This window comes from Podarcis melisellensis (genome assembly GCF_964234715.1).
Source record: "Podarcis melisellensis genome assembly, chromosome: 2".
NCBI lineage: Eukaryota > Metazoa > Chordata > Lepidosauria > Squamata > Lacertidae > Podarcis > Podarcis melisellensis.
Window position 1 is genome coordinate 41830802 of NC_138529.1, and position 17701 is coordinate 41848502.

General features: G+C 47.0%; 1 protein-coding gene across 3 annotated transcripts in view; it reads left to right on the top strand.

The window, feature by feature from the left end:
- GIPC1 (GIPC PDZ domain containing family member 1) overlaps positions 1-10751 on the top strand; it is a 28601-nt gene extending 17850 nt beyond the window's left edge. For all 3 annotated transcript variants that reach the window (XM_081900074.1, XM_081900073.1, XM_081900072.1), the window contains 3 exons: positions 7692-7804; positions 8404-8485; positions 8716-10751. In XM_081900074.1, coding sequence (XP_081756200.1) covers positions 7692-7804; positions 8404-8485; positions 8716-8867 — 347 coding nt within the window. In that variant the 3' untranslated portion in view covers positions 8868-10751. The remainder of the gene's footprint in view (positions 1-7691; positions 7805-8403; positions 8486-8715) is intronic.
- The last annotated feature ends 6950 nt before the right edge of the window (positions 10752-17701 follow it).

The following is a 17701-nucleotide window of genomic DNA, read 5'->3' on the forward strand; positions in this document are numbered from 1 at the left end:
CCTCTGTGGCTGGTGCATTAGGCTGGTTGCCATACAGGATGTCTTTGAATCCTGGTACTAAGTAACCTCCCTGTGCCTTTAGTGTTCTACTTAGCAGAGAGAGCCTAACATCACATTGCTGGGTAATAACCGCACCTTGGAGTTCTGTGTCTGCGGTGCATCCGCTATGCTTAATGCTTCTTCGTGTTACCCAGAATAGGTCAGGAGCAGTTCCAGTTTCTAAATGCATTGCAACCCCTGCTGTGTTTGCAGCACAGCTTATCCATCATTTCAGTCTGCCTCTGCCACTGCAAGTTTCTTCCTCCTTGAGTGACTCACCAGACAGTTCTGGGAAGGATGATTTTCCACTTTCCAAGTTATTCCTTCCATGGCTGTGGCTGTTGTGTGTGTGTTTGTTCTTCACTTTCATCTCCTCTGCTGGATTAATATTTGTTAGTGCTTCAGGAATGGTCGCACTGATTCCCTCCTCTCCATCATGCAATACTTGGATGTGAATGATGTTCTTTGCTAAGCTGGCTGGCCAGCGGGGGGTGAGGAGAAGAAACACAGAGAAAGAGAGAAACAGAATTAGCACTTTTCCAGTAGAACAATTTTTCCTGTTAATCTTTGGAACCACCAAGTCATCCCAAAATGGGGTTCCATTTATTGCCTAGACACTGGATCATTTTGAAAGCAACCAATGTTGCTCTTTAACCTGCACAGGTATTTCGCAGGTTAGGAGAGCTGAGCTGTGGAATGATTCATTGGTTCCAGAAACAGGGCTTTTGCTTTTGGGATTTGCCAGTGAGACAGCAACTTGGTTCCAACAACTTGGAACCATAGCGAACAAACCGGTTCTTCTTCCCAGTAAGCCTTGGTGCAAGCCAATACTTGCATAGTCCCTAAAAGAGCCTCATTTGAATGTCTGTTAGCCCCTCTCTCAGTCTGCCTTAGGACAGTGACATTTTATTTTCCTCTTCTTTCTTGCTTTGCTGACCGTTTAGATGAAGAGTTTATGGAGAACTAGAAAATTTGACTGCTATCTTGTGATACTTTGCTTGGCCTAATAAAGGTATTGCCTTAATAAGGATTTTGGAATTTTTCTTCAGTACAGCATTGCTACCTATACTTCTTCAGAAAGAGATATCAGTTACCATTTGAACTCATTTTGTTGTTTGCCTTCACATAACTGTATGAGTTAGGGCATAAACTCTTTGACAACCAGCCACATGTCCAGAAAATATATATTTTACAATAATAACACCAAAGTATTTTTGCTGCAGATAATAAACCGACAGCAAAGTTACTGTCAAGATGGCCTAATAGTATGAATAAGCTCCAGCAAAATTTCATATCCTGACATCTTTATAACTTTCCCCCTAATACTTCTGGGATCTACTTGTTTTGAATTTAATGTTGTAAGAGAAATAAACAGGCCACTGACTAGCATTTCGATGTTAAAAAAAAAGGCCATTAAAAAAAATTATCCAGGTGCCAATTTTTGATGCAGTCGAATGTGTTAGCTGGACCCTTGGTTATGGCTTGGTCTACATTGTGGAATTTTTCATTTCTCTACCAGTATGTGGGACTATATGGTCCTCATGGGCCCACCCTGAAGCAGAGGTCTCTTTCCCAGAAATCCACAAGTGTTCTTTCCACTCATGCCGTAAACCGATTTGAGCTATTGCCTGCTAACTGCCAGGTTCCATCCTTAAACACTTTCATCAATCTCACATCACATATTTGTTTAGACATTGACCCTTTATGTTGGAGCAATGAAAGAATCTCCTGGAGCTGCACTTCCCTTGCTCTTTATCTTTCTAGTTGGTCTTTTTGGTAAAGGCCAATTACTGCAGTCCTCTTGCTATAACAGAGATATGATGGAGGGGGCACTGCTAGAATTGTCCCTAGGCGAATAAAATGGGGGTTCGGGGTGAACAGTCTTAGTCTTGGGAAATCATGCCCTCATTCTGTGTGTGCACTTTGGTCCTACTGCTTTTCTGTTCCTTTTCATTGGTATTTTAGCTGGCTGTTTAATGCACGGTCTACATTGATGGGCTCCTCTGAATTGCTGTGTGTGTGTGTCCCCACCCCACCCCTTTCAGATTAGCTATTTCACTGGCTCTCATTGCTCTTCAGAATGAAGGTGATGAAAAAGTTGTTGACGTCTGGACACCTAGCCAAGTCTAAAGGCAGGGGCCAGCCAAGAATACTATGAGGCTTTGTCGCCCAGTTAGGGTTGTATCATTCCTTGGAATGTCCCCACAATGGAGCTGAAAGGGCAGAGGCAGGAAACCTACAAAGAACAGGGCCAGGAACATCTGGGGATAGTACCCAGCTTCTGGCCAAACACATGTCCCTGCCAGACCAGATAGAACAACCGAGCATTTTATGTGTACTGCTTCTGTCTATGCATTCCCAGCTCCGCCGTAGGGAGCTGTAAGCAGACTCTCAGCAGTTGAGGAGGCCCATGTAGGGTCTGTGTATAACCTCATGCTGGCTGCATGAAGCAGTGGAATTGGACCTGAGTGAATGTTGTTTTTCCCTATTTTGTGTGTGTATGTGTTAGAAACTGTTGCTTATAAATTATGGATAAGAGAGCCGCCTGTGTAAATCCTTTGCCCTTTCCTTCTTAACCGAGAGCACCTCTTCTCTGCGGCCAAGTGTACTCCTTAGGAAGGGAATGCAAAGCAAGAGCCGCTGCAGCAGAGGAAAACTCCTTCTCCTGTCTGTCCCCATGTGAAAGCCAGTGGGGCAGTTTGGAGACCACAGCTCCTGTGCAAGTCTGCCCTAGCATCATAAAACGCAGGGAGGCAGGATATAGAGAGAGGTCCCATTGCTAGGTCTGCATCCTGGTCTCTCCTACAGGCAGCATGTCGGTTCTCAAAGTTGGTGTTCAAGGTTAGCCTTGCCAGTTATTGTCTGTCGTGTGGCTCTTTAATTGTGCCATACGTTTGAGCTCAGCCCAAGCCCATCACAATGTCTAAGGGCAGTCTGCCGCCAAGATTACAGCCTTTTCTGATCTCAAACCTGGCACTGCCGCAGCCCATAATGTGCTAATTTGCACTTGGAGGATAGTGGAATGCTGGAGGGATCTGAGGGTGGGTGTGCTGGAGGCTTGGAGGAGCCAGGCAGCTGCTGCTGGGGATGGTGCCAGGATGTCGTGAGCAGGCAGTTGTTTTTCTCTGGATACTGAACTCTGCAAACCCCAGCTAGCTGGACATGGGGCTCCTCTGTCCTTGTTAACTAGAGAGCGGTTGCCTAGATTGTACAATTTGTACCATGCCTCCTTGCAGCTCTGACATTGGGATTATGTGATAAGGCAAAGGAGAAGGCTGACTTCACTGATGGCAGGGGCAGAGTATTGGGTTCCTCTTTGTGCAGTTTGCCAATTGATCTGTAGAGCCTATTCCCAATCAACATGTCTGTCGATACAACCAAGAAGTATAGTTTCAGAAAAGCACTATTAATCTGTCTTGCCAGTGCCGCCGCCACCTTAGGGTGGCCGGGCTGATGCACCATGAGGAGCCAAGGCCACTGGAGATGAGGCACCTCAGGAAAATGTGTATCGGCCATCTGGCGTTACATGTCTTTAGCTGCCCCTGGAGAAAACTCTGGTTATAATTACAGACAACACCACAGCTGTGTGCACATAAACAAGGAAGGAGCACATGTGTGTGTTGTGGAACAACCTGGCAGTGTATTGAAGTACCGGATGAATCACATCAGTGTGATACGAGCACGAAATGTGCTGGTGTATGTGGCAAAAAGGGAGGAGTTACTTCCTGGAAGAGAAGAATACTGGCCTGTGCAATCTCCCTCTAGTTTTAGAGAAGGATCTCAGTTTGATGGTAGACCACAAGATATGCATGCTTGGGCATCTCCAATGAGGGCTGGGAAGGACCCTTGTTTGCAGCCTTGGAGAACCTCCTCTCAGTCAGCCTGGATCATGGTGAAGAACCAGCAGCCTGCAATGCAGATGTTTCCAGCAAAGTCTTTGTGACCGCATAGGGGTGTGTGATAATTGAGGAGTTGGTAAGAATGGCTCATTCTGCCTTGCCCATTTATGGCATTTGCCCATTTGTGTGGCCATTAGGAAGAAAAAGTCCCATTAACACAAATTGGATCTTTTTATAAGCCAAATTCCTATACAAGGGAAGAGACAGAAGCATGGAGTGGAGATAGCTCAGGAGGGAGATCTACATGACTGAGTATGGCTGATCAAAAGTAGCTTTGGCTTTGGCTTTGGCTCTGCCAACATTTGGCTTTGGAATGCAGCCCCACAAGATTACCCAAAGGCTGGCTATACAGCCTTTGACCTTAAAAAGGCTCCTTGCTCATGGTGTGGACACTTCTGAGCTAGATGGACCAACCTGCTACCATCTGTATGTTTTGAGCTGCAGCTCCCATGGCATGAGCCCTGGCCAGTGGTCAGGGATTATGGGAATTGTAGTCCAAAACATGGTGAGCACCAATTTAGGGAAGGCTGCCATAGAGTGCTGGCCTGGCCTCTCATCCAAATCAGGAATTGTTCTACCTGTCTGGCTGATAGAAGAATGACTGCACAATCTCTCATTATGAATGCAGGCAATTATAGTGAACTATAGAAAACCTAAGTTGTTCCTTTATAAATGAAGAGCTAGGAGCATGTAGAAGAGGTGCTAAGCTCTTGCTCCAGAGCTGCCTCTCACTGCCTCTTTTGAAATCTCTGTTTCTTACTTATTAAGAGTCTGAGTTACTGCATTGAAAGTATTTGTTGCAATGGCTTCTCACATCGATAACAAAAGCATTTCTTTCTCCTCTGGCAATTAACTAAAGTTTTCTATAGAAGTGACTGTTGAAGCCTGTCCTCCAGTTGGAAAGACCCGCTCTAGCCTGGAACATGAATGTAGTCCTCATTAAATTAATGGGAGACACTCACACCCCGCTGCCCAAAGCTTGGCCATTTCTTCTTGATTATGCTTACGCAGAAGCACGTGACCACTCTCGTGCGCGCATCTGCCTTATAAGCTGGCAGACTAATCGTCATGACAAAGGAAGTCAATGCCTCATCCCAGCGACATTCCTAGAATATTGTGTTCTTCCATTCCCAGCCAGGGCTTTAACCTGCCAGTTACTTTTCCAGGACCACACACTGGATTGGAGGCTGCCTCCCACCAATTAGTTGTGTTGGGCATCTGACTTCAGAGAACAAAGCAAATTTGAAAGCCTCAGCACTTGTTTTAATTCCTTTTTCAAAGCTGCCCCCGTGTCATTGCACACTTATGTTATGACAGAGATTTTAAGCAATTATTTGAACTAATATGAAGTGCTTTTTAGTTCCTTTGGGCAGGAAATCTGCATGGACTTTTGAGCTTATTCAACTAGGCCAGTGTATACCACGGAATATACAGGGGGAAAATAGCTTGGCAGAAGTTTTCCATTTCTAAGCACTGCTTTCCTGCTGATAGACTCAGATCATATGCTGGGTTTGGGAGGATATCGCTGCAGTTCTGTATTCTTTTGCACAATTCATCACCCTTCCATTAACTGGTTGTGAAAAAGAGTGGTACTTCCATTCCATGAAAGCCTTCCCCAATCTAGTGCCCTCCAGATGTCTTGGACAAAATTCCCTATTTTCCCCAGCCAGTTTAGTTGGCTAATCCTATTAAGAATTGATACTTTCCATGTCCCTCCATAAAGTGCCCCGTGTTAATGTCATCAGATTAACACATCTGCCATAGACCGTCTGTTCATGTAGTTCAACACAATGTTCTGTGGGCAAAAATGCAAAGTGTCTGAGATAAAATGTTATCTTGTGCATTTCCACTGTAAACTATACATAAAGGGCCCGCTATATGCAGTGGCCTTCCTGTTACTGCTTGTAAGCGGCGAGAGTGCTTTGGATAATGTTGCTTGGAGGTTAGAGAATAAGTTTACAAGCAGTATGAACATAAGAACTGCTCAGTCAGCCAAACCTCCTTATCAGGTACTCGATGAACCACCACAAGCCAGTGATGGCAACAGGGGCCCAAAGCAATTGCAGAAGTCGGGAAATGGCAAGGAGATTAGGACATTGTGGCTGATGGTTTCACCACCCTCATGCACTGTTCAGAGGAAGTGAGCAAAGACTGCTTTCTCAAGCTTGCAGAATTTGTACAAAACCTTCCCAGAGGTAAAATACTGGCAGGGAAAGAAATGCCCATCCTGTTTGTACTACGGTTGGATGCACAGGGTGGGAGCCACCTAACAGCAGCAGAAGCCCTGTGCTAGGACTTCGGCTTGGCAGAGGGGCTTTCCCCTCTCTTCTCCCCGCATAGCCTCTTCAGTTGGCTTGAGAAGGAGGTCAGGAGAACCCCCAGAACTGTGTGTAGGAGGAGGAGAGGAGGGACTCATTCCCCTTGCCAGTTGTGATGCTTGTGCCAATGGAATGATCAGCTCAGGCAGTGCTGAATTCTTCCACAGTGTCCACTGCAGGCTGCTGAGGGACTGGAGCTGAGGGTGTGTGAGAGAAAGACAGGTGACCGTCTTGTGGTTTTCCTTTCCATGTTTCCAGGTATAATGTGAAGAGAATAGTCTGTATTTTGGATTAGGAGCTCACAGATCTCCTCGTAGGAACTTGTAGAACTTGTGCCCCTCTGCCTACTGCTGCTGCCCTGCAATCCCCATCAGCCATGGCCAGTGTGAGCAGTGGTCAGGGATAGGGATCAGTGAGAGTTGTAATCCATCAACCTCTGGAAAGCTATAGGTCCCCTGCCCCTGCCATAGGCAGTATGTTCAACAATAACCTGAAAGCGTGGAAAGGTCCACTTGACACACTGGTACAAACCCTGAATCAACTGCTCTTCTGTTACATGTGAAATGGCCCTCTGCATCTCCTCTGCCCAACATAGCTCTGTTATCACTATCTTGTTTTTGATTATTCTTACCTTGTTGGGGTAGAGTTCTTGTAAGTTTGCTCCCCCTGCTCCTGTTCTTGCCACGCATCTCCCCCTTGGTGTTGACACAGCTGGCTTCTTCCAACATCACTCTTTCTATTCTTGCCTTTAGAAAGAATGTCTAAATCAGACTGTCCTGCATTACTAGACTTTACCCCCCTCCACTTCCCCTTTCCTCTATCTGGGAACTTGATGCTGCGGAGGCGTTGACCCTTTGGCAGGCCATGGATCTAACAGGACTAATTCCCTCTCCCAAGGGACTTTAATTGATTCTTCGGCTGAAATTAACAGTGCCTCGAGACGCACGTAGACTCAGAAGGTGCAGTTCTGGCAAGGGCTATGGAAATATGACATCTGCAGGCATGGGAGCTGCTGCTGAGAAGATGTCTTTTTTGTTTTATTTGAGCGTTGGGATATGAGAAGGAAATGGGCCTGATGTGTTTTGGGATATATATATATATATATATATATATATATATATATATATGTCTTCAGCTACATAGAATGGCATTTCCTAAGCTTGCTTCACAGTGGTTTCCTTGTCATCACTCCCCTATTAGCTTCCACTGTGGAAAGATTGTCCTTACCATTGCTATTGCCTACACCATTTCTTGAATGCCTCTCTTAATCTCTGCCCTTTCTTTCTTTCTTTCTTTGGTTTGTGCATGTTGCCCCGCACATCATATTGAAAACATAATGTGGAAAACATTCTGTTGGGCTTGTTTCTAAGCTGGGACCACCAGCGTGCAGACTCTGCAAAAAAGCTCACCAGGCTTTTCTCTTGCTCTGTTCCAGATATGATCAGTCAGCGGTCTGCAGGAGGCAAACACAGCGGGAGTGCACAGCTTGGCACAGGAAGAGGCACCCTACGACTTCGGGCCAAAGGACCAGCCACTGTGGAGGAACAGGTGTGTGTTCAGCAAGCCCAGAAATGTAGAGCAGTAGGATCAGCAGCTCTGCTCTGCTCCACTTTTTTCCAAGAGTGGTTTAGAGCAGGTGTCCACAAATCCATTCCCCTCTGGTGAGAGGGATGCCCAGCAGCATATTTCCCCCCCTTCCCCTGAGCTCTTCCTTGTGGTGTGGTTTTAGAGGAGGGGGGGGGGAGGAGCAGGCATCTCTCCTGCTGTTTCTCTCATATCCTCCTCCCTGCTTCTCCTTCAAGTTATTGTGCAGACCAGAGAAGTAAAGGGATGTTATGATGGTATTGGTGGCAAGAGGGATAGTCCAGCTGATACACGCAGCCCTGGGTTGGTACTCTTCCTCACAGCCTTCATGCGTCTTCTAAAGACACAGAGCCACACATGGTCCCCAGATAACCAGCTCTAGATTATCCCGCCCTCCAATCTCTACCAAAATTCTTCAACATTGCAGCCATTTTCTTCTGCATTAGAACCATTGGCCCTGTCGGCTAGTAGCCGTAGCCAGGTCACAGCTGGCACCCCCAAGTTAATAGAGAGGAAAACAGACATTGTTGCTGCTTCAGTCGTTGTGTTCGTCCTCTTCACAGCCATCTGCATTTGAGGAAAAGGCCATCGAGAAGGTTGATGATCTTTTGGAGAGTTACATGGGCATCCGTGACACAGAGCTAGGTGAGTTGCCGCTACCTTTCCTTTTTTAATCTGGAAATAAACCACCCAAAGCAAGCTAGTTAAGAGACTGCTGGCATCTCCCCTTGATTTGCACACCTTTCCAATGCTGGAATGGGAGCCAATGTGAAGCTCTCCCTGTGACTCTGTCTCAGTTGTTGTGTTGGCTTGTGAGCTGTTTGGGGTGTGGAGCAGATGCTCACCTCTGGCTTTCTTTCCTTTCCCCCACACAGCTGCTACCATGGTGGAGCTGGGAAAGGACAAACGGAATCCTGACGAATTTGCTGAGTCCCTGGACGAGCAGCTGGGGGACTTCGCCTTCCCCGACGAGTTTGTCTTCGACGTCTGGGGAGCGATTGGCGATGCCAAGGTTGGGCGCTACTAGGACTCTGCGCCCTCTGCTGGACCCTGCAGGCAGGACTACTAGGCAGGCCACTGGTGGGCCTGGCACACCACTGTGCCCTCACTTCGATGCTGGGCCACACCTGCCTCCTTTCCCTAGGGGCTGGAGAGGCCCTCGAGCAATAAGTCACCTGCATTAATGACTGGAGTGTAATGTGAATGGGGGCCAGAATCACTGCTGCTGACCACCTCTTTGTGCATGAGGCTCCCTCAGACCTGAACACAGTCTGCTAGGAGTCCCTTGCTGCCAGTTCTTGGCTTCTGCCACTCTGCTCATACAGTTTGCTGTTCTCAGGGAGATGCAGCTGCTCCTTGCTGGTTTCCAAGCCTATCCTTGAATGAGGATATGCAGGCATCCTGATAGGCAGTTAGTCTGGGGGGAATCTCACAGGCACTCTCGGGTGACGGATGAGGCTGGGGTGAGCTCGGATGGGTTTGGACAGCCCTGACACAACAATTTGGGTGGGTGGGCAGGTGCGGCAAAAGCTCCTCACTGTGCATATCTGCTCTGGATAGGCTAAGAGGGTACACACACTCATCCCTCTTTTCCAGCATGAACATCCTCTGCTGGTCCAGCTCCAATCCATTTTGGTACGATATGCACTGGGAAGCTGTTTCTCTTGCCACAGATGGACCTCATTTCATAGCTGCTCTCTCTTTCTTGATCCTCGTAGCTTGGCTTTGGGTAGTAAATGCAAGAGAGGCACTCAGAAATCAGAGAGCATCAGATTACAAGGTAAAAAAAAAACTGGTGGAGGAAATAAAGTCCCCGACCCCAATCTTGTTTCCTAAAGAGATCCTTTCCTTCCATGTGGCTAGGCAGCCCTTCCAGCTGAGTTTCAGCTGCTGGTCCTACCCTGCCTAACAAAGCCTGCCTCTGCTTCCCGCCCCATCGTCAGCTGTTGAACTTGAATCCATTTTGAGCGGCAGTCTCAAGCTTCCTTTGGTTGGGCATGGCTGAGAACAGCTGGCAGCAGAGACACAAGGCTGTATAGCCAGCCACTCCCTCTCCCCCTGAATGGATCTGGCTTGTCCTGCCCCCAACCACTTCCCCAGAGCGAAGTGTAGTTTCAAGGCCACCCCCCATCTGCAGCTGAGCTTCTTGCCCCCAGTCACTCACACTGTGTGGATAGTACAAAGGTTGTCATCCCCCATGTCTCACTGGCAATGAGCCATTGCTGAGCCTGTCACACCAGTGGCATTCTCCCATCCCAATTACTGCTGGGAATATTCCCTTACTGGACTGGTTCTGGGGAACTCCTCTGCTCAGGGTGCTGCTGCTTGGCACTGGGGACGTTCCCAGAGGGCAGCAAAACCACAAGCAGCGACAGCAGCAGGTTCTCCTTGCAGTCTGGGTTTGGGCATGTCCTTGTCAAGATCTGTCTTTGACTAATCTGTCCAACTTTGTCATACTGACCTACCTCCCAGGGTGGCCCAGTTAATAATGCCTGAAAAGCTGCCTCTGTTAAATTATTGATATTCTCTCACTGACACTACACGTGCGCACACACACACCCAAATGTTGGGCCTCTTCCCTGTACTGTATCCCAATACCGTAGTTCAGGCACTGTCTGGTCACCCTAGGAGCCATGAAGGCCCCCTCCCTCTTCAATTACACCTCACAGCCCCAATCCACCTACTGTATCTCTTTAAGACACTAATCCCAGGTAGGATGTGGAGCCTAGTTGCCCTCGGGACCCACACCTCATGCTCAGAGTGGGTGAGGTTTCTGCCAAGGCTTGCTTCCTTCCTGTGCCCTGGCACCGGAAGCCTTGTGGGTAGACCAGGCACCACATTCTCCTTGGGCATATTTTTGTATTCTATGTGTAAAGCATCTTTAAGATAAAAATATATTGACATTACTAAATTGCTTTTTGCCTGCATGTGTGCTTAAGGGGTGTGCTGTGGGGAGGGGAGGTGCAGAGTGCCCACCAGTGGAGCTCCGGCTTATCCCATCTCTTGGCCGACACAGACAAAAATTAAAGCTTCCTCTGTGGAGGAAATGGTAGGATGCGGGAGTTGGGACCCAGCCGGTTAGAGTGGTGTTGCAAATCTGGGTAAGCAAGACGGTTCTCTGGTTGCTGCTAAGGGAGACGTGAGCAAGTGCGTGTAGCAATTACCTCAAAAGAGAGGTTGCAGATGGCACATTGGGAAAAAGGAAACTACCCAGAGAAATACCCAGTAAAACAACTGCAGTACCCTCACTTCATGGCCAGGTGCAACTTTTTCCTGGGGGGTCTCTATGCTTGAGCATATAAAAATAATGTGTCTTGTTTGCTAGGGGTCTGCCTCTGGAGTGAGAGCAAATAACCTCAAAGTAGTTGTTCGATTTCTGCCCTGTGATATTTGTGTTTCCTTGGCTCAAATATTTCTAAATCTCCCTGCTTGGAGCAGTCCAAATATTAAACGGGTTGGTGAGGACTGAGTTGGAAATGGCCCTGCATGTGAAGTGGAACCAGATGCTGCACTGTGCGCAGCCAGCAATTTCATTTTAATGGGCACTCTGAGATTCTACAGCTCCTAGTAAGCCGTGTAGGCCCTTGAATGCTCTGGTCATGTGGTATTGGAAGGAGTTGCTCCCCCCTTCCCAGGTACATACCAATTCTCCCCCCACCTTAGAATCAAGTTAGCAGGGATGTGTCAGATGCCCACCCTTTGAGGGGCCGCAGTGATGCTTATGGCAGTCTTGTCTTCCAGTCTTCTTGCTGCAACCACTGTACCAGGCCACCCTTAGTCAACAAGGTGGACCTTGCGCTTTCTGTCCCCACTGCTGGAAGGAGCATCTGGTAGGACTTATTGTGGCTATGTTTCTGAGAAGCAACAAGCAGGAACAAACACACCATCCTGCCGGCTGATTGGGGGCTGGGAAATGGGATGGCTTCCCCCCATGGGAGGCAAGGCGCAAACAATGAGGGGAAAAAGGCCAACTTGTTCATCCCCTGTCAGGATGCACAAGACAATTAGCTGGGCCATACAGGTCTAAACAGGGATTCAGCAAGCCACTGTAGTAACTGATGTGCATTTTCATACATCATGAAACTGGTTCCATACAGGGTGTCTGGGAGCACTCTAGCTGTGATGGTGTTAAGGGTCCAAGTTTGCTCCTAAAATACTGAGAGCAAAGTTACTTGCCCATCCATTCCTTAGCTGCAGCCTTGCTGCCGACATTTTAGTGCAATTGACCCCGGGAGTGCCTGCATTGAGCTGAATCTGCCACACAAAGGCAATTGGAAGGATGCTTGTTTTGAAGCCTGCATGACGTATATTGCTGCCTGTGTTTTATTTACCTTTTGGTAGTTGGACTTGGACCTGTTCCATCCCTTAAAGTTGTTTTAAAGAGCACAGTAAGAAATAATAGGATGTCTCCCAGAGAAAACCAAGACTCCACCCTTGTAAACAGCTGCTTCTCCATGTAGGATGATGATGCCCTGGAGAAGCTACTCTCCTCATTCCACTCCACCTCACCCCAGAAGCACTTGTAGTCTGCTCTCTCCTACACCCACACATTGTTCTGTGGGTTCCCCTGGCGCATGTGCACACACACACACTGAGTCAATTTATTTTGGGGGGAAGCCTTGCTGTGCTAGGGGGAACCCTTGTTTGGGCTTCCATTAGTGGAACTCATTATCTGAATCCTGCTCTGTGTGTTATTCTGACTTTTTGGGGGGCTTATTCAGATGTCCAACCTAGCAACTTTATTTCTTGGTATTAAAAATACACTTCTCTGACCGAGCACTCAGAAGTAGTGCAAAATCCTATTCCCTGTATATCTTTGGGGGAGGTAATTTTGTACATGCTGCAGGAGGGGAGAGGGGGAGAGAATTGGGTGCAAATGCCTTGCTAAGTGGTGTGAGAGTCTTCAGGGACCGCTATAACATTGCAGCTGTTAGAGGAGTTTTTTAAGACCAGCTTGGCAATCCTGTTGGAATGGTGCAGCAGGGACTACTTAGCCTTTGACTTGAATAGGGAAGGGAGAAAAGACACATGCTGCCTTTCAAGAATATAAGAAAAAGATTTGTAGATGAGAACAAAGCTCCATCTGGTCTGGTCCCAGCATGATTTCTTTGGAAATTCCAGCAGGACCTGGAGGCAATAGCCTTTCTTTGTGTGTTTTCAGTATGAGGTACTCCAAAGGTTGCGTCAGGGATAGGCAACCTGTGGCCCTCCAGATGTTGATAGACTACAGTACATCTCTCATAATCCTTGGCCATTGGCTATGCTGGGCTGATGGAAGTTGGAGTCCTACAGCTTCTGGGGGGTCACAGATTCCCCATCCCTAGAGCCTTGGCTTTCTTTGCACTCAGGTGGGGGAGCTACCATGGCCTTTGTAAAGCAATCAAGAGATAGCAGCCAGCAGTGCTTTGTGGGGGAATGAATTCCACAGATTACTGTAATTCTGCATTGTGTGAAGAAGTTCCTTTCATTTAACCTCCGAGGACTGCTTTTACCAATGGTACAAGCAAGGGTAAAAAGAGTATGTGAGGAAGTGTGTTGTATGTAATGATTTGTCATAGTCATGCAGCCCTCAATCAAAATAGGACTTACAAGCATTGGTAGACCTGCTGGTGCAGGAGAGAAGGTGGCTGGGCAGATGGGATGGGGGAAGTGTATGATTGGGGAGACAAGGACTCGCCTTTTGCCCACAGCTTGAATTTGCTCTTGGAGCACTCGAGTGAAAATATTTCCTTGCAGTCAACACGCTAGCTTGGAAGGTGTTGTCTGGCAATTGAGTCACATTCCTGCTGTAAGCAAGCAAGCAAACAAAAACCCTTTTATTTGGATAAATTTGATGAGCAGCCAGATAGAGCACATAGTATTCAAACATTTATGAGAGCTAATTTGACACTTCACCCAGCCATAAGAGTCAGCTTTTTCCAGTCCAGTAGTGCTAGGAAGCCGGCCCACAGATGCTCTTGGCTAGCAGCCTCCCTCTTTACCCAGAACTGGTTAATGGTCTGTCTAACTATGATCACCCATGTTCTGCTGAACAGGTTCCCATTCTCAACATCTCCCTTGGCTCCTGCTGTCAGTAGGGCCCAGTACCGTGGTACCTCTAGTTATGGACTTGATTCGTTCCGGGGTGCGGTTCGCACCCTGAAAAGTCCGCAACTAGAGCGCTGCTTCTGCACATGCACGCAGCACAATAGAGCACTTCTGTGCATGTGTGAGGTGCATGTGTGAGGTGCACACATGCACAAGATGCGCAGAGCACTTCTGCACATGCGCACAGGGTGAAACCCGGAAGACTGATGTAACAAGAGGTACAACTGTACACACAAGTCCTAGGTATGCATTCAAGTGGAGAGATGTTGTCTGTGGGCCTGAAGGTCACTCAAATAGGCAGCAACCAAATTATAGTTCAAACTACTTGCCAAATGTGGGAAAGTGGCCCCGAGCCTTCATCCTTCAGAGTAGCTGGCTCCTTCTTGATCTCTCTGTGTCAGGGTATTGTAAAGATAGCAGGAAGCTGGGTATTGCCAAAGTGGGAAAACTTGCAACACAGGCAAGACATCCGTTGCAGTAGGTGATACACAAAGAGGTATCCCAAAACAGAGCGCTTGTGGCAGCACGCCAGCCTGTCATGCACTCAAAGGGCTGGTATAACTCACCTGCTCCACTTGTGTTCTTGCCTTATAAGTATAACCTGCAATGAACTAGAAAAACTTGTCTCCATGTCAAAGCACCCAGTGTTCTGAGGAGCTGGTCAACATCAACGTAATACCTTGGTAGACCTTCAACCATCAGCACGTCGAGAGCTCCAAGATCCTCAGCAGTGCTGGTGGGAGAACCAGCCTATACATCTGCTATGAACTCACAGCCAGCTTTACAAAGAGCAAAGTGGCTTTGTGAATCCTTTCTGCGGACAGAGACCAACACCATGCCTCAATCCTCCTCAGAAATGTGGGCAGTGATGTGCCAGATGGTACTCTGTGGATAGGATTAATGGTTCAGGTGACCAGTTTGTCATGAGCAGGGTTCTATGCAAGGCTTAAGGGGGGTGTTCTGGCCTGAAGTGTGGATTGTGCCATTTGCTAAAAAGCAGCACCATAAACACTGGCCAATAGGTGGGGCCACCAAGCATGCCTCAAAGCTCCTTACTCAAGAGTAAAGCAGCAAGACACTTAAAAGAAAGTTATGAAGCAAAATGTGCAGGTACGCTTCTAAGCGATTTACACAAAATGAGCCAGCCTTGTTGCTCCTGCTTATCAGTGTTTTTAGCTGATCAGTGAAATGAGTTTCTTGGACACCAGCGATAGGAATCCCTAGGGTCCTAAAGAACTACTGTTTTCCATTCCCTTTTATCACACTTTCCCTGCTTCTGTTTTATTTTCTTGGAAATGCCATAGTTCGCCATTCATTTTTTCCTACCAAGCAATGTGCATATTTTGTTATGTGGTGTAAGCCTGAATCCACATGCATGTCCACCCCACCCCCGTACCCCTACACACATTCCCAATAGGTTTGGGATATTTTGCCAGAATCAATACATGTGACTATTTATGAATATATGTTTTGGCTCTTAACCTTATGCCTGATAAGTTCACCCCAGAGGAATAAAGAAATGTTGTTTTATCATATGAAATAAAGGAGGCAGAATATATAGATGGTGCTTTAGGCAGCCAAGTTACATATATGTGATCAGAAAATCACACAGGACATACACACCTCGATCTTAAAGATAAACAGATCCCCAGCTACCCAAAAGCAATGACAAATTGCCACAGTACACACATTAAGAGAAGAAATGAATGGAAAATATACATGCCCCAAAGCAAGCGGTACCCAAGTCTGGGGTCAGAGATTTGTGTCAATCGTGTGAGAGTTAAGCTCTCCCCATTGGCATCCTATACCTGGCTTCCCATGGTAAGTATGAGCTTGTCCAGGGGAAGGGGAAGGAGGAGCAATGATTGTACTCTAATTTGTGTTACAACACATTGTATTATGCCTTTTCCCCATGGTAGCCATTTTGTGACTGGAGCCCACAGCACGCTCTCAAAATTTAAAATGTGCCCACTGATCCAAAAAGGTTAGTGACCCCTGCTCTAGGGTGTGAAGATCAGTGGCTAAGTTGGCTAGGGCTGATGGTAATTGGCGTCTGCCAACTGAAGGTCAGCACAACAGTTTCCCCTAGGGTAGAACATTGATGGCTCGGAGAAGGGCCTTCACAGTTGTGGCCTCCAAGTAAAAGACAGTAGGTATGCAGTTCAATTACTTTTAGCAATATTTTTTTCTGAATGCAATCAGTTCCAGCCATAGCAAGATAAAACAGATGACTCTTAAAGAGGCCCTATTTTGTTAGAATTTCCTCTCTGTAGACAAGCTTGTTGTGCAGTTCATGGCTAGTAAAACTAGACTATGTGTCAATGACGCAAGAAGCAATTACATATCAAGACCTACTTGGACCACTATCTGTGTCTCTGGCATAGACTGGCTTTTAAACCCATTCCCCCACCTTTTCAGGATCTACCACATATATGTTATCTGATTCTCTACTTGAGAAGTAGCAGAATGATGCAATTGTGCCACTTTCATGTGTAGCCAGAAATAGCTGCATGTCAGGATCTCACACACAGAACACCACCTGCCTCTCTTGCCATGCTTTATGTACTCTGAGATATGGCCTCTGGGTTTGTAACAAACAAATACAAGATGATGGCTACATGGTTAACTGGAGCCCCACAGCATGACTTCTTTGTTGTTGTTTAGTCATTTAGTCATGCCCAACTCTTCGTGACCCCATGGACTAGAGCACACCAGGCACTCCTGCCTTCCACTGCCTCCCGCAGTTTGGTCAAACTCATGTTCGTAGCTTCGAGAACACTGTCCAACCATCTCGTCCTCTGTCGTCCCCTTCTTGTGCCCTCTATCTTTCCCAACATCAGGGTCTTTTCCAGGGAGTCTTCTCTTCTCATGAGGTGGCCAAAGTATTGGAGCCTCAGCTTCAGGATCTGTCCTTCCAGTGAGCACTCAGGGCTGATTTCCTTAAGAATGGAGAGGTTTGATCTTCTTGCAGTCCATGGGACTCTCAAGAGTCTTCTCCAGCACCATAATTCAAAAGCATCAATTCTTCGGCGATCAGACTTCTTGATGGTCCAGTTCTCACTTCCATACATCACTACTGGGAAAACCATAGCATGACTAATACTAGGAACAAAAAAAATATTAAAACCAATAAATTCTACCCTCCTCCAAATCTTCCCCTCTGGCCTGCTGGCAAAGTAAGATTGCTGGCTTTCAAAATGCTCAATTTCTTAGGATATACAGCTTCTCATTCTCCCTTGCTGAAGCAGTGAAGTAAAATGATGCATGGTGGTGTTGCACCAGCTTTGTGCATTGTGATAAATTACAGCAAGTCAGGAATGCAAATCTGGAATGATTATAACAAACTTTGTTTACGTACCTCTTGACCTTCCCAAAGCCAAGACTCTATTGGAATTTTCTTCTCTTCCCACTTGGTGTGGCTTTGGCTTGCCCAGCAGTTTCTTAGATCTCCTTGAAGGACACACACACACACACACACACACACACACACCTCAACAGAGCGATGGAGCACCATTGCACAAACGCAAGTGCTCTGCATCTATTGCTCTTGAGAGCAGGATAGAGTGTGGGGCTACTTGGTTTATCAAACATAAAAGAAAAATTGTAGCAAAGGCTAGCAAAGAGCAAAAGCTACAGAACTTTTCTACTGTGCAAAATTCTGCCTGGGGCTGCCATCTGTAAGCTGCAGCCAGTACAGAATGTGGCAGCCTGCCCACCTCTCAAACAAAAATATTTTATAAAGTTTATATTGGAATACGTTGGGAGGTGAATGGT